The following is an 18,065-nucleotide window of genomic DNA, read 5'->3' on the forward strand; positions in this document are numbered from 1 at the left end:
ATATTTCAATTTCGAAACAAAAAATTTTTTGAGCTAAAAAATACCCTGAACTATTACCTGCAATTTTCGGTAGTTTTCGCAGAAAAATCAACTTCCTTTAAAAACTATTTGTAAGAAGTATTTTTCCTGCTGAATGGAAATCTGGGGTTAAAATATCGTTTTGTCGTCTCTAATTCCTTTAATTAAATGTTGAATGAGGTGAATTTTAAAGTGTCTTCTGATGATTATCATTGTATTTCCTGCGTACATATATGTATATTAGAGCATTATTACATATTTTCCAGGATTATTTGATGTATAGAAGTGCTTGAATATCTTATATTTCAATTTCGAAACGAAAATTTTTTTGAGCTAAAAAATACCCGGGACTATTACCAGCAATTTTCGGTAGTTTTCACAGAAAAATAGATTTCCTTTTAAAACTCATTATAAGAAGTATTTTTGATGCTGAATGCAAATCTGGGGTTAAGATATCGTTTTGTTTCTCTAATTCCTTTATTTAAGAAGTTAAATGAGGTGAATTTTAAAGTATTTTCTGATGATTATCATTGTATTTCCTGCGTAAGTATTGGTAAATTAGAGCATTATTATATATTTTCCATGTTTATTTTAAGTATAAGAAGAACCTGCAATTCTCGGTAGTTTTTGCAGAAAATGGATTTCCTTTAAAAAGTCATTATAAGAAGTAATTTTCATGCTGAATGCAAATCTGGGGTTAGAATATCTTTTTGTCGTCTCTAATTCCTATATGTAAGAAGTTAAATAAGGTGAATTCTAAAGTATCTTCTGATGATTATCATTGTATATCTTGCGTACGTATTGGTAAATTAGAGCATTATCATATATTTTTCATGATTATTTTAAGTATAGAAGTGCCTGGATATTTTATATTTCAATTTGGAGACAAAAATTTTTTTGAGCTAAAATATAACCTGAACTATTACCTGCAATTTTCGGTAGTTTTTGCAGAAAAATCGATTTCCTTTAAAAACTCATTATAAGAAGTATTTTTCAAACTGAACGGAAATCTTGGGTTAGAATATCGGTTTGTCGTCTCTAATTCCTTTAATTAAGAAGTTAAATGAGGTGAATTTTAAAGTATCTTCTGATGATTATCATTGCATTTCTTGCGTACGTATTGGTAAATTAGAGCATTATTATATATTTTCCATGATTGTTTTAAGCACAGATAGTCCTTGAATATCTTATATTTCAATTTCGAGACAATAAATTTTTGAGCTAAAAAATAGACCTGAACTAAAACCGTGCAATTTTCGGTAGTTTTCTCAGAAATCGTATTTGACTAAGAAGGTTAATTGAGGTGAATTTTAAAGTATCTTCTGATGATTTATCATTGTATTTTCCTGCGTACGTATTGGTAAATTAGTGCATTATTATATATTTTCCATGTTTATTTGAAGTACAGAAACGATTGAATATCTTATAGTTCAATTTCGAAACAATAATTTTTTTGAGCTAAAAAACACCCTGAACTATTACCTGCAATTTTCGGTAGTTTTCGCAAATAAAATAGATTTCCTTTAAAAACTCATTATAGAAAAAGTATTTTTCATGCTGAATGCAAATCTGGGGTTAAAATATTGTTTTGTCGTCTCTAATTCCTTTAATTAAGAAGTTAATTGAGTTGAAATTTTAAAGTATCTTTTGATGATTATCATTGCATTTCCTGCGTACGTATTGGTAGATTAGAGCATCATTATATATTTTCCATGATTGTTTTAAGCACAGAAGTCCTTGAAATATCTTATATTTCAATTTCGAAACATAAAATTTTTTGAGCTAAAAAATACCCTGAACTATTACCTGCAATGTGGATATTTTATATTTCAATTTGGAGACAAAATTTTTTTGAGCTAAAATATAACCTGAACTATTACCTGCAATTTTCGGTAGTTTTTGCAGAAAAATCGATTTCCTTTAAAAACTCATTATAAGAAGTATTTTTCAAACTGAACGGAAATCTTGGGTTAGAATATCGGTTTGTCGTCTCTAATTCCTTTAATTAAGAAGTTAAATGAGGTGAATTTTAAAGTATCTTCTGATGATTATCATTGCATTTCTTGCGTACGTATTGGTAAATTAGAGCATTATTATATATTTTCCATGATTGTTTTAAGCACAGATAGTCCTTGAATATCTTATATTTCAATTTCGAAACAATAAATTTTTTGAGCTAAAAAATACCCTGAACTATAACCTGCAATTTTCGGTAGTTTTCTCAGAAAAATCGATTTACTTTGAAAACTCATTATAAGAAGTATTTGCATGCTGAATGCAAATATGGTGTTAGAATATCGTTTTGTCGTCTCTAATTATTTTATTTAAGATGTTAAATGAGGTGAATTTTAAAGTATCTTCTGATGATTATCATTGTATTTCCTGTGTACGTATTGGTAAATTAGATCATTGTTATATATTTTCCATGATCGTTTTAAGTACAGAAGTGTTTGAATATCTAGTGTTAGAATATCGTTTTGTCGTCTCTAATTCCTTTAATTAAGAAGTTAAATGAGGTGAATTTTAAAGTATCTTCTGATGATTATCATTGTATTTCCTGCGTACGTATTGGTAAATTAGTGCATTATTATATATTTTCCATGTTTATTTGAAGTACAGAAACGATTGAATATCTTATAGTTCAATTTCGAAACAATAATTTTTTTTGAGCTAAAAAACACCCTGAACTATTACCTGCAATTTTCGGTAGTTTTCGCAAAAAAATAGATTTCCTTTAAAAACTCATTATAAAAGTATTTTTCATGCTGAATGCAAATCTGGGGTTAAAATATTGTTTTGTCGTCTCTAATTCCTTTAATTAAGAAGTTAATTGAGTTGAATTTTAAAGTATCTTTTGATGATTATCATTGCATTTCCTGCGTACGTATTGGTAAATTAGAGCATCATTATATATTTTCCATGATTGTTTTAAGCACAGAAGTCCTTGAATATCTTATATTTCAATTTCGAAACAAAAAATTTTTTGAGCTAAAAAATACCCTGAACTATTACCTGCAATTTGCGGTAGTTTTCGCAGAAAAATCAACTACCTTTAAAAACTATTTGTAAGAAGTATTTTTCCTGCTGAATGGAAATCTGGGGTTAAAATATCGTTTTGTCGTCTCTAATTCCTTTAATTAAGAAGTTGAATGAGGTGAATTTTAAAGTATCTTCTGATGATTATCATTGTATTTCCTGCGTACATATATGTATATTAGAGCATTATTACATGTTTTCCAGGATTATTTGAAGTACAGAAGTGCTTGAATATCTTATATTTCAATTTCGAAACGAAAATTTTTTGAGCTAAAAAATTCCCCGGAGTATTACCAGCAATTTTCGGTAGTTTTCGCAGAAAAATAGATTTCCTTTAAAAACTCATTATAAGAAGTATTTTTCATGCTGAATGCAAATCCGGGGTTAAGATATCGTTTTGTCGTCTCTAATTCCTATATTTAAGAAGTTAAATTAGGTGAATTTTAAAGTTTCTTCTGATGATTATCATTGTATTTCCTGCGTACGTATTGGTAAATTAGAGCATTATTATATATTTTCCTTGATTATATCAAGTACAGAAGTGCTTGAATATATTATATTTCAATTTCGTAACAAAAAATATTTTGAGCTAAAAAATACCCTGAACCTGCAATTTTCGGTAGTTTTTGCAGAAAAATGGATTTCCTTTAAAAACTCATTATATGAAGTAATTATTATGCTGAATGCAAATGTGCTGTTAGAACATCGTTTTGTCGTCTCTAATTCCTTTAATTAAGAAGTTAAATGAGGTGAATTTTAAAGTGTCTCTTGATGATTATCATTGTATATCATGCGTACGTATTGGTAAACTAGAGCATTATTATATATTTTCCTAGATTATTTTAAGTATTGAAGGGCTTGAATATTTCATATTCGAAACAAAAAATTTTTTTGAGCAAAAAAAATACCCTTTACTATTACCTGCAATTTTCGTTAGTTTTCGCAGAAAAATGGATCTCCTTTAAAAACTCATTATAAGATGTGTTTTTCATGCTGAATGCAAATCTAGGGTTAAAATATCGTTTTGTCGTCTCTAATTCCTTTAATCAAGAAGTTAAATGAGGTGAATTTTAAAGTATCTTCTGATCATTATCATTGTATTTCCTGCGTACGTATTGGTTAATCAGAGCATTATCATATATTTTCCTTGATCGTTTTAAGTATAGAAGTGCTTGAATATCTAATATTTCAATTTCGAAAGAAAAATTTTTTCAGCTAAGAAATACCCTGAACACCTGCAATTTTCGGTAGTTTTCGCAGAAAAATCGATTTCCTTTAAAAACTGTTTATTAGAAGTATTTTTCATGCTGAATGCAAATCTGGGGTTAAGCTATCGTTTTGTCGCATCTAATTCCTTTAATTAAGAAATTAAATGAGGTGAATTTTAAAGTATCTTCTTATGATTTCATTGTATTTCCTGCGTACGTATTGGTAAATTTGAGAATTAATATATATTTTCCATGATTATTTCACGTATAGAAGTATAAATGAGGTGAACTTTAAAGTGTCCTCTGATGATTATCATTGTCTTTCCTGCTTACCTAATGATAAATTAGAGCATTATTATATATCTTCCATGATTATTTCAAGTACAGAAGTGGTTGAATACCTTATATTTCAATTTCGAAACAAAAAATTTTTTGAGCTAAAAAATAACCTGAACTATTACCTGGAATTTTCGGTAGTTTTCGCAGAAAAATCGATTTCCTTTAAAAACTCATTATAAGAAGTATTTTTCACGCTGAATGCAAATCCGTAGTTAAAATATCGTTTTGACGTCTCTAATTCCTTTATTTAAGAAGTTAAATGAGGTGAATTTTAAAGTGTCCTCTGATGATTATCATTGTCTTTCCTGCTTACCTAATGATAAATTAGAGTATTTTTATATATTTTCCTTGATTATTTCAAGTACAGAAGTGGTTGAATATCTTATATTTCAATTTCGAAACAAAAAAATTTTTGAGCTAGAAAATACCCCGAACGATTACATGCAATTTTCCGTAGTTTTTGCAGAAAAATGGATTTCCTTTAAAAACTTTTTATAAGAAGTATTTTTCATGCTGAATGCAAATCTGGGGTTACAATATCGTTTTGTCGTCTCTAATTCCTTTATTTAAGAAGTTAAATGAGTTGAATTTTAAAGTATCTTCTGATGATTATCATTGTATTTCCTGCGTATGTATTGGTAAATTAGAGCATTATCATATATTTTCCATGACTATTTTAAGTACAGAAGTGCTTGAATATCTTATATTTCAATTTCGAAACAAAAAATTTTTTGAGCTAAAAAATACCCTGAACAATTATTACCTGCAATTTTCGGTAGTTTCCGCATAAAATTCGATTTCCTTTAAAAACTATTTATAAGAAGTATTTTTCATGCTGAATGTAAATCTGGGGTTTAGAATATCGTTTTGTCGTATCTAATTCCTTTAATTAAGAAGTTAAATGAGGTGAATTCTAAAGTATCTTCTGATGATTATCATTGTATTTCCTGCGCACGTATTGGTAAATTAGAGCATTATTATATATTTTCCATGATTATTTCAAGTACAGAAGTGCTTAAATATATTATATTTTAATTTCGAAACAAAAAATATTTTGAGCTAAAAAATACCCTGAACTATTACCTGCAATTTTCGGTAGTTTTTGCAGAAAAATGGATTTCCTTTACAAACTCATTATATGAAGTAATTATTATGCTGAATGCAAATATGGGGTTAGAATATCGTTTTGTCGTCTCTAATTCCTTTAATTAAGAAGTTAAATGAGGTGAATTTTAAAGTGTCTTTTGATAATTATCATTGTATATCCTGCGTACGTATTGGTAAATTAGAGCATTATTATAAATTTTCCATGATTATGTTAAGTATTGAAGGGCTTGAATATTTTATATTCGAAACAAAAAATTTTTTTAGCAAAAAAATACCCTTTACTATTACCTGCAATTTTCGTTAGTTTTCGCAGAAAAATGGATCTCCTTTAAAAACTCATTATAAGATGTGTTTTTCATGCTGAATGCAAATTTAGGGTTAGAATATCGTTTTGTCGTCTCTAATTCCTTTAATTAAGAAGTTAAATGAGTTGAATTTTAAAGTATCTTCTGATCATTATCATTGTATTTCCTGCGTACGTATTGGTCAATCAGAGCATTATTATATATTTTCCATGATCGTTTTAAGTACAGAAGTGCTTGAATATCTTATATTTCAATTTCGAAAGAAAGATTTTTTTCAGCTAAAAAATACCCTGAACACCTGCAATTTTCGGTAGTTTTCGCAGAAAAATCGATTTCCTTTAAAAACTGTTAAAAAGAAGCATTTTTCATGCTGAATGCAAATCTTGGGTTAGAATATAGTTTTGTCGTCTCTAATTCCTTTAATTAAGAAGTTAAATGAGGGGAATCTTAAAGTATCTTTTGATGATTATCCTTGTATTTCCTGCGTACGTATTGGTAAATTCGAGCATTATATATTTTCCATGATTATTTCAAGTACAAAAATGCTTAGATATCTTATATTTCAATTCCGAAACAAAAAAGGTTTTAAGCTAAAAAATACGTGCAATTTTCGGTAGTTTTCGCAGAAAAATCTATTTCCTTTAAAAACTGTTAATCAGAAGTATTTTTTATGCTGAATGGAAATCTCGGGTTAAAGTATCGTTTTGTCGTCTCTAATTCCTTTAATTAAGAAGTTAAATGAGGGGAATTTTAAAGTATCTTCTGATGATTATAATTGTATTTCCTGCTTACGTATTGGTAAATTAGAGCATTATTATATATTTCCCATGATTATTTTAAGTACAGAAATGCTTGAATATCTTATATTGAATTTCGAAACAAAACATTTTTTGAGCTAAAAAATACCCTGAACTGTTACCTGCAATTTTCGTTAGTTTTCGCAGAAAATTTGATTTCCTTTAAAAACTGTTTATAAGAAGTATTTTTCATGCTGAATGCAAATCTGGGGTTAAAATATCGTTTTGTCGTCTCTGATTCCTTTAATTAAGAAGTTAAATGAGGTGAACTTTAAAGTGTCCTCTGATGATTATAATTGCATTTTCTGCGTACGTATAGGTAATTTAGAGCATTATTAAATATTTTCCATGATTTTCCATGATTTCGGTAATTTTCGTAAAAAAATCGATTTCCTTTAAAAACTCATTATAAGAAGTAATTTTCATGTTGAATGGAAATCTGGGGTTGAAATATCGTTTTGTCGTCTCTAATTCCTTTATCTAAGAATTTAAATGAGGTGAATTTTAGAAGTATCTTCTGATGATTATTGTATTTCCATCGTACATATTGGTATATTAGAGCATTATTAAATATTTTCCATGATTGTTTTAAGTACAGAAGTGCTTGAATATCTTATATTTCAATTTCGAAACAAAAATTTTTTGAGCTAAAAAATACCCTGAACTATTACCTGCAATTTTCGGTAGTTAACGCAGAAAAATCGATTTCCTTTAAAAACTCATTATAAGAAGTATTTTTCATGCTGAATACAAATCTGGGGATAAAATTTGATTGGTCTTCTTTATGATCTTTGTTTAACATAATATATGAAGTCAGATTGAAAGTATCATCTGATCGATTGCCTCTATTTACTGGGTAAGTATCGGTAACTGAGAGCATTATCATATATTTTCCATGATTATTTCAAGTATAAAAGTGCTTCAATATCTTATGTTTGTATTTTGAAAAAAAGAAATGCGCTGAACTATTCATTACCTGCAATTCGGTACTTTTAGCAGAAAAATAGATTTCGTTTAAAAACTTTACATGTTTACATGTTTATTTCATGTACAGAAATGTTTTAATATCTTATGTTTCAATTATGAAACAAAAAGTTTTATTACTTAAAAATACCCCGAACTATAAACCTGCAATTTTTGGTACTTTTCACAGAAAAAAGGATTTCCTTTAAAATCTCATGATGAGAACTGTTTTTCATGTTGAATATGTGGTGAAAATATTGTTTGGTCGTCTGTAAGACCTTTAATTAAGATGTTAAATGAAGTAGAATTTCAAGCTTCTTCTGATCACTTGCATCGTATTTACTAAGCATCGGTAACTGAGAGCATTATCATATATTTTCCATAATTAATTCAAGTATAGAAGTGTTTCAATATCTTATGTTTGTATTTTGAAGCAAAACATTTTTTGAGCGAAAAAGCACCCTTCAATTTTTGGTAGTTTTTGCAGAAAATAGATTTCCTTCAAAAGCTTAATATTAGAAGTATTTTTCATGCTGAATACAAATTGGGTTAAAAAGTTGATGTGTCGTCTTTATGATTTTAAACTATCCCATTAAATGGAGCCATTTTCAAAGTATCCTATGATCATTTACATAGTATTTACTGGGTTAGTATCGGTAAATCAGCGCATTATCATATATTTCCCATGATTATTTCAAGTATAGAAGTATTTCATTATCTTATGTTTCAATTTTGAAACAGAAAGCTTTATTACATAAAAAATACCCTGAACTATTACTTGCAATTTGGGCACTTTTCGCAGAAAAATAGATTTCCTCTAAACTTAATATAAGAAGTATTTTTCTTGCTGAATATGAATATGTGGTTAAAATATTGATTGATCGTCTTTAAAAACTTTAATAAAGCTGTTAAATGAATTCAATTTTAAAGCATCTAATTATGTACGTCGTATTTTCAGGGTAAGTATTGGAAACTGAAAGCATTATGATACATTTTACATGATTGTTTCAAGTACAGAAATGTTTCAGTATCTTATGTTTTTTTGTTTTTTTTTTCAAACAAGAGGTTTTTTGAGCTATAAAATACCTTGATTCATTACCTCCATTTTGATACTCCTCGTAGAAAAATCCGTTTTCTTTATAAATTAAGTATAAGAAGCAATTTTCTTGCTGAATACAAATTTCCGGTTAAAATATTGATTGGTCGTCTTTATGATATTCAATTCAGCTGTTAAGTGGAGTCAATTTCAAAGCATCATCTGATTATCTATATCGTATTTACTGAGTAAGTATCGGTAACTGAGAGCATTATCACATATTTTGAAATTTTGATTTTGAAACAAAAAGTTTTTTGAGCTAAAAAATCCCTGCATTTCTATGGTACTTCTCGCAGAAAAATAGATTTCTTTAAATACTCATTATAAGAATTATTTTTCATGCTGAATATAAATCTTTGGTTAACATATCGTTTGGTCGTCTGTAAGACCTTTAATTAAAATGTTAAATGAAGTAAATCATAAAACATCTTTTGATCACTTGCATCGTATTTGCTGGGTAAGTATCGGTAATTGAGAGCATTATTATATATTTTGAAATTTGAATTTTGAAACAAAAAGTTTTTTGAGCTAAAAAAGTACCCTGAAGTATTGCAATTTTTGGTACTTTTGCAGAAAATAGATTTCCTTTAAAAACTCAATATAAAAACTGTCTTTCATGCTGAATATAAATTTGTTGTCAAAATGTTAATTGGTCGTCTCTGACAAACTTCAGCTGTTAAATGAAGTGAATTTTGAAGTATCATATGATCATACTAAAGTATTCCTTTAGCTCTGTATAGACAACTGAAGAAACATCTCGAATACCGCAACCAATGAAAATGTTTCAAGGATCTGATGAAGAAGAGTTGAAGATGAAAGAAATAAAGAGCCCTGAACTACTTAAATACCTGGACCAATGAAATCCTAACAAATCCAACGACCTAGATAACTTAGTTCCAAGATTCTTTAATGTAGTCAGGAGACAGCTGATATACCCCATAACAAAAAATATTCAACAAATCTCTATCAGATGGTCAGGTGCCCTGAACTACTGGAAACTAGCAAATGTTACTTCTATATAAAAAGGAGACAAAAAGTGTGCCTTGAACTACCGCCCAATTAGCCTTACGTCAGTGTTAGGTAAAATGATAGAAAAATAATGCGAGATAAAATCATCATGTTTCTAGATCACAAAATTATATCGGACAATCAACACGGTTTCCGCAATGAAGATCTTGCCTGACGATTTTGTTGGATTTTCTAATGTTATTTATCATAACTGGGACGTAAAATCACTGTCTGATGTAGTATATTTAGATTTCCAAAAGGCTTTCGATAAAGTACCTCACAAGAGACTTTCACATAAACTTAAAGCACACGGAATCGGTGAAGCAGTCTTTACATGGATCAGAGACTGGCTTACCGGAAGAAAGCAACATGTAGTATTAAAGAGCGAATCCTCAGACTGGCTAGACGTAACGAGTGGTGTGCCACAGGGGTCGGTCCTAGGCCCAGTTCTTTTCATAATATACATTAATGACCTAGAACTTGGTATCATATCTAAGATCTCCAAATCTGCTGATGATACTGAATTAGGAGGTAGAGCTGTAAACAGGCGGGACTGTGAAATGATTCAAAGAGATCTTAACTTACTAGCAGAGTGGTCAGACAGATGGCAAATGAAATCTAACGTAGACAAGAGTAAAGTTATGTACTCTGGAGATAAGAATATACGTTACGACTGTAAATTATTCAGAAATTCTCTAGCTAAAGTAAATGAAGAAAAAGACCTTGGGGTTGTCATTAGCAACAATTTGAAACACACTAAACAGTGTCAAGCAGCAAGTAAAAAAGGCAACGTAATGTTAGGTTTTCTAGCCAGGAACATAGATTACAAGGCACCAAAAACAATTTCACACTTTCTAATTCTCTACTAAGACCACACCTTGAATATGCAGTCCAATTTTGGTCTCCATACTATAAAAAAGAAGAGGAAAATTAGAGCAAGTACAAAGACGCATGACAAAATTTATCCCATCCCTTAGAAATTCGGTAAACTAAGAGAGGCTAAAGCGATTAGATCTCTTCCCCCTTAAGATACGTAGGCTTCACAGCGACTTGATCTAAGTGTTCAAAACTCTGAACAAGTTCGCTAAAGTATGCCACGAACATCTTTTCGAAATACAAGAAAATATGGTCACCAGGACAAAAGGAATAAAACTCAAAGCTAAAAGATGTAGTACGAACGTGGGAAAAAGCTTTTTTTCCTGTAGATGTATTGAGCACTGGAATAAGTTACTGTCAGACGTAGTGAATGCTAAAACTATAAATACCTTCAAAAGTCGTTTAGCCAAATATTTTATAAATTCAGGTACACTCTGAGAAAAACGCCAGAAATAACTGTATAAACGACAGCCGTAACAGGGACGCCAGAAGGCTAATATGCAGGAGCGGGAAGTCGATGATAGCTTAAAAACTGCTGAGTGGAAATATTTTTCTTATCAAGTTAAACTTTTTTTTTTCTTTTTACCAGATAACCCAGCCGTGGGGCAATCAGGCCTCCTGTTGTCTGTCTCATGCAAACTCAAATAGTCTCTCTCTCTCTCTCTCTCTCTCTCTCTCTCTCTCTCTCTCTCTCTCTCTCTCTCTCTCTCTCTCTACTCGCATCCTCACTCATACATTTTGTGAAAGGTCTGTATCTGACTGAGCCCACAGTTATCAGTTTTGGAGAGCGAAGACCTCCTTTTCCTTCCACTATTTCTTGGACTTTTTTTTTTTTTTTGCCGTAACCCAAGAAAGAAGTAAAACGTCCATGTCTAACATCGTTCTTGACTTCATCAATGTTTTCTACCTCGTTAACCTTAGGGTTTCCAGGCTTCCTCAGTGAGCGTTGTTTGAGGTTTCATCCCTAATTTCCAGTTCACCTGTGGGATTTCACCGGACGCAGAGATGGGATTCTTGTGCTTCCTCATTCTTATCTGTTGTGCACAGATGGATATGCGGGATAGATGGAGATAAGTGGACGGCCCAACCATTCATGAGGTGTTGACAGTACATCTCCCGATTACTGCCTTCCAGTACACGGTCAGCAGCCTCTCGCACTGGGCCTCAACCAAGTATGTCACTCTTCATCAAATCAAGACCATAGCCACGCACATCACCCTTACTTCCACCCCTAACCCTGTCCTTACTGTCTCAAGTAGTCTCAACCCCAGCTCCAGCCCCCTCTAACCGTAGCCCTCTCTATCCCAAGCTCCCCACCCCAGTCTTATCCATCCTCAAACCCCTTCAGCCTCAGCCTTAACCCCAGTCTCCTCCAGGGCCAGCCATATCTTGGCTGTGAACTCCATCAAGCTTCTCAGTTTCACTAAGAACCACAAATTAACCTCAAAAAAACCACATCAGCGCCATCTTCATATCTTTCATCTATCGTTTTTACTTTTTTTTCGATTCGAGACACTTGGGCTCCCTGCATCTAGTCTCCAGAAATTCTAAAGTACCTTGATTGTTCTCTGGTTTCCTCGAGAGGTCTTCCTCCTTACGTACGACGCTACAATGGTTACTGGTAAAGGTATGCAATATTATCCATACTCCCTCTCCCATGCAGAGGCCTCCAACATTCTAACCCCCTTGAGTTCCTCCAGACGTTACTAGTACGTAATCCAGTAACTTGGGACGGAACCGTAGCATCATTCTCTTCGCCACCACCACCATCTCCTGCCACCTAAGACAACCTGTCATCGCCTTACGGTTTGACATTACAAGAGCATCGAACCCATGCAACATCATGATAACCGCTGCTACATGATCATAATCCCAACCGCTGTGAACATTACCACTGATCAGCATGGTGCACCTCATCTGTTAATGTCTAGTGTTACAGAGTATGTACAGTGGGGCTATGACTGACCTCCCAGGGGTGCGAAGCCTGACCCAGAGTCGCTGTAGTGACCGCCCCGCTCGTGGTAATAGCCCGAACCTCCCGAGCTCTGTGGAGGAGAACACGTGAGTCAGTACCAGTGGCAGGGGTCGGGGAGAAGGCAGAGATGGCTCAGATGATTCGATCATGTGAGTAAGTGACTCACATGAGTCACTCACCAGGTGTTATGAGAATATCGTCAACCAGAGTCGCACATCTATTGTTCTGACAAATATATTGAGATCAGTGTTCTGAACTATTCTGAAACATCTTCAATATTTGATTAGAATACATGTCCATAAACAGAATGTATAGATAAATAACGAATGTTTACGGTGAGTTGAGTCAGTGAGTCAGCGCTGGTGGGGGTTGAGTCAGTGAGTCAGAGCTGGTGGGGGTTGAGTCAGTGAGTCAGAGCTGGTGGGGGTTGAGTCAGTGAGTCAGAGCTGGTGGGGGTTGAGTCAATGTCGGCCTTAAGGAATGGCCAGAAATGTATTTTGATAGGTATAATCTGGAACATCAACATAAACACTGGAACTCTACCTCCAGTAAGGGAAAATAAAGGAGAAAATGCATAAGTAAAAGTTGGAGATGCAATAATGACACTAAGTAAGGTAAACACAGTTAATATAAGTCGTGTGCAAAACGTTAAGGTTGTGCGACCAAACCTGTGAATCAAATGTTACACCAGTCGACATTATCATGTAACTGTAAGTGTCACACTGTACCACAACCACCGCACCTCACACTGTACCACAACCACCTCACATTGCACCACAACCCTTACCTCACACTGCATCAAACCCTGAGCAAGACTTCACATTATAAGGAGCCTAGGCACGTCTGGCTGGAGGAGGGAGAAGATAGTGCCATGCTATATTTTCAAATTCTTTATGTGGGTCTGACACCTTGTGCCTGCATCTTGACCAGCCGTGCGTGAGGCGGGGCAACACCGTGGTCGGCCCTGCGGCTCAGTGTCCCAGGAACGTGACGCTGCTGCGGAAGGTGGTGGTGGCTAGACACATGCTAATCGGTGATTGCTAGTTGGCTGGAGCGGGCTGGGTAGGGGAGCACTCGGCGGGGTAGGTAAGACTAGGTATGGGTGGGTTTGGGTGGTGGTGGTGTTGGGGGTGAGGGTGCGGATTGGGGAGGCGAGATAATCAGCGGCAGGATTTATGTGGAACTGAAATGTATGGGTTTAGTGAGGCACACTGGATGATACACTCAACGCAGACACAAACTGATAAGGTGCAGATTAGTTGGTGCAGGCTGGGGGAAGGCAGGCTGGAAGAGGGCAGGCTGGAGAAAGGCAGGCGTGTGGAGGCAGGCTGGAGAAGGGTAGGCTGGAGGAGGGCAGGCTGGAGGAGGGCAGGTTGGTGGATTGCAGGCTGGAGGAGAGAAGGCCAGAGGAAGACAGGTTGGTAGAGGTCAGGCTGGAGGAGTGCAGCCAGAGGAAGACAGGCTGGTGGAAGGCAGGCTGGAGGAAAGCAGACCAGAGGAAGGCAGGGTAAATGGAGTAGGGTGAAGACTGGCTCCGCAGGGACCACTCTCCATTAGGCCTACACTAGGCCTAACCCAGCCCACACCCGTGAAGTGGATGGTTCGCTGCGTAATAAAACGCCCAAGTGACAAGACATTTAAACGCACTTAAACTCCGGGAGTCTACCAGGAGGGCGATGGATGGTGATGAAGTGCGAGGGAGGCATCACACTCACACACACACACACACACAGTGTAAAACTCCTTCCCAGTACTATACAGGTAAGTAATTATACACAGACACACTCAAGCAAGCAGTCCGTTTAGGACCTACAGAAGACCAGAGCCTAAATGCGCTTCTCGAGTTTGGTTAGCGAATCAGGAGACACACACTAAAGACAAGAAGGTCCAGAGAAGAACAACAATAATGGTACCAGAAGAAAAGAGTGAGGGAAGATCTGATCACAACCATTGATTTCTACAACACATCGATGACGTAGACAGTAAACAGATATAGTATGACAGTGGTGGATGAACGGAACAAGGTGACTGAAGACATGGTCATTTCAGACATCATATATACAGCAGACAATGTTCAGATGTGGCCACACCAGTGTACAAGCTCTCCCTCCACCCTTGACACCACACATAAGCAATAATCACCACCCGATAATTCAAAAGATCATATGTTTAAAATACAACATTAAGAGTTTGTTCTCCAGGAGTGTAAGATCCCAACACATTTACAAACATGTAATAGCATACACACACACACACACACACACACACACACACACACACACACACACACACACACACACACACACACATATATATATATATATACATATATATATATATATATATATATATATATATATATATATATATATATATATATATATATATATATATATATATATATATATATATATATATTGGAAAGGATCACAATTTTGCGCGTGATCAAGATATTCCTATGAGTCCATATATATATATATATATATATATATATATATATATATATATATATATATATATATATATATATATATATATATATGAAAAAGATTTTGTGTGATCGGGGCCTGAACATGCAGGAGGGTGAAAGGAGGGCAAGGAATAGAGTGAATTGGAGCGATGTGGTATACCGGGGTTGACGTGCTGTCAGTGGATTGAATCAAGGCATGTGAAGCGTCTGGGGTAAACCATGGAAAGCTGTGTAGGTATGTATATTTGCGTGTGTGGACGTATGTATATACATGTGTATGGGGGGGGGGGCCATTTCTTTCGTCTGTTTCCTTGCGCTACCTCGCAAACGCGGGAGACAGCGACAAAGTATAATAAAAATAATAATAAATATATATATATAGGGTGCTTTGTTCGAGGTGGTTTGCGAAGTGAGAGGGTAATGGAGAATGGTTTGGTAAACAGAGAAAAGGTAATGAAAGCTTTGCGGAAGATGAAAGCTGGCAAGGCGGCGGGATTGGTTGGTATCGCAGTGGAATTAATTTAAAAAGAGGGTGACTGTGTTGTTGACTAGTTCGTAAGGATATTCAATGTATGTATGGTTCATGGTGAAGTGCCTGAGGATTGGCGGAATGCATGCATAATGCCATTGTACAAAGGCAAAGGGGATAAAGGTGAGTGTTCAAGTTACAAAGGTATAAATTTCTTGAGTATTCCTGGGAAATTATATGGGAGGGTATTGATTGAGAGGGTGAAGGCATGTACAGAGCATCAGATTGGGGAAGAGCAGTGTGGTTTCAGAAGTAGCAGAGGATGTGTGGATCAGGTGTTTGCTTTGAAGAATGTATGTGAGAAATACTTAGAAAAGCAAATGGATTTGTATGTAGCATTTATGGATCTGGAGAAGACATATGATAAAGTTGATAGAGATGCTCTTTGGAAGGTATTAAGAGTATATGGTGTCGGAGGTAAGCTATTAGAAGCAGTGAAAATTTTTTATCGAGGATGTAAATCATGTGTACGAGTAGGAAGAGAGGAAAGTGATTGGTTCCCAGTGAATGTCGGTTTGCGGCAGGGGTGCGTGATGTCTCCATGGTTGTTAAATTTGTTTATGGATGTAGTTGTTAGGGAGGCAAATGCAAAAGTTTTGGAGAGAGGGGCAAGTATGGAAAGATGGAATGAAAAAAGTTTTGAGCGATCAGGGTCTAAACATACAGGAAGGTGAAAGACGTGCCAGGAATAGAGTGAATTGGAACGACGTAGTATAGCGGGGTCGACGAGCTGTCAATTGATTGAACCAGGACATGTGAAGCGTCTGTAAACCATGGAAAGTTTTGTGGGGCCTCAATGTGGAGAGGGAGCTGTGGTTTCAGTACTTTACACATGACAGCTAGAGACTGAGTGTGAACGAATATGGCCTTTGTTGTCTTTTCCAGGCGCTACCTCGCACGTGTGCTGGGGAGGGGGGTGCCATTCATGTGTGGCGGGGTGGCGACGAGAATGAATGAAGGCAGCATGTATGGATATGTACATGTGTATATATGTATGTATCTGTGTATGTATTTATATATATACGTTGAAATGTATAGGTATGTATATGTACGTGTGTGGGCGTTTAATTATAAACATGTGTATGTGGGTGGCTTGGGCCATTCTTTCGTCTGTTTCATTGCTCTATCTCGCTAACGCGGGAGACAGCGACTAAGTATAATAATGATATATATATATATATATATATATATATATATATATATATATATATATATATATATATATATATATATATATATATATATATATATATATATATATATATATATACATTTTTTTTTTTTTTTTTTTTCTTTTTTTTTTTTGCTTTGTCGCTGTCTCCCGCGTTTGCGAGGTAGCGCAAGGAAACAGACGAAAGAAATGGGCCAACCTACCCCCATACACATGTATATACATAAGTCCACACACGCAAATATACATACCTACACAGCTTCCCATGATTTACCCCAGACGCTTCACATGCCCTGATTCAATCCACTGACAGCACGTCAACCCCGGTATACCACATCGATCCAATTCACTCTATTCCTTGCCTTCCTTTCACCCTCCTGCATGTTCAGGCCCCGATCACACAAGATCTTTTTCACTCCGTCTTTCCACCTCCAATTTGGTCTCCCACTTCTCCTCGTTCCCTCCACCTCCGACACATATATCCTCTTGGTCAATCTTTCCTCACTCATTCTCTCCATGTGCCCAAACCATTTCAAAACACCCTCTTCTGCTCTCTCAACCACGCTCTTTTTATTTCCACACATCTCTCTTACCCTTACGTTACTTACTCGATCAAACCACCTCACACCACACATTGTCCTCAAACATCTCATTTCCAGCACATCCATCCTCCTGCGCACAACTCTATCCATAGCCCACGCCTCGCAACCATACAACATTGCTGGAACCACTATTTCTTCAAACATACCCATTTTTGCTTTCCGAGATAATGTTCTCGACTTCCACACATTCTTCAAGGCTCCCAGGATTTTCGCCCCCTTCCCCACCCTATGATCCACTTCCGCTTCCATGGTTCCATCCGCTGCCAGATCCACTCCCAGATATCTAAAACACTTTACTTCCTGCAGTTTTTCTCCATTCAAACTTACTTCCCAACTGACTTGACCCTCAACCCTACTGTACCTAATAACCTTGCTCTTATTCACATTTACTCTTAACTTTCTTCTTTCACACACTTTACCAAACTCAATCACCAGCTTCTGCAGTTTCTCACATGAATCAGCCACCAGCGCTGTATCATCAGCGAACAACAACTGACTAACTTCCCAAGCTCTCTCATCCCCAACAGACTTCATACTTGCCCCTCTTTCCAAAACTCTTGCATTC

General features: G+C 35.0%; 1 protein-coding gene across 2 annotated transcripts in view; it reads right to left on the reverse strand.

Annotated features, from left to right (window-relative positions):
• Nucleotides 1-18,065, reverse strand: part of nau (myogenic-determination protein nautilus) — a 242,458-nt gene that overhangs the window by 80,351 nt on the left and 144,042 nt on the right. The window contains exon 3 of one of the 2 annotated variants that reach the window (XM_071665401.1): nt 12,720-12,798. The exons of the other annotated variant lie outside the window; for it this stretch is intronic. Coding sequence (XP_071521502.1) covers nt 12,720-12,798 — 79 coding nt within the window. The remainder of the gene's footprint in view (nt 1-12,719; nt 12,799-18,065) is intronic. 2 annotated transcript variants of the gene reach the window in all.

The sequence above is a fragment of the Panulirus ornatus genome, chromosome 10 (genome assembly GCF_036320965.1).
Source record: "Panulirus ornatus isolate Po-2019 chromosome 10, ASM3632096v1, whole genome shotgun sequence".
Classification (NCBI taxonomy): Eukaryota; Metazoa; Arthropoda; class Malacostraca; order Decapoda; family Palinuridae; genus Panulirus; species Panulirus ornatus.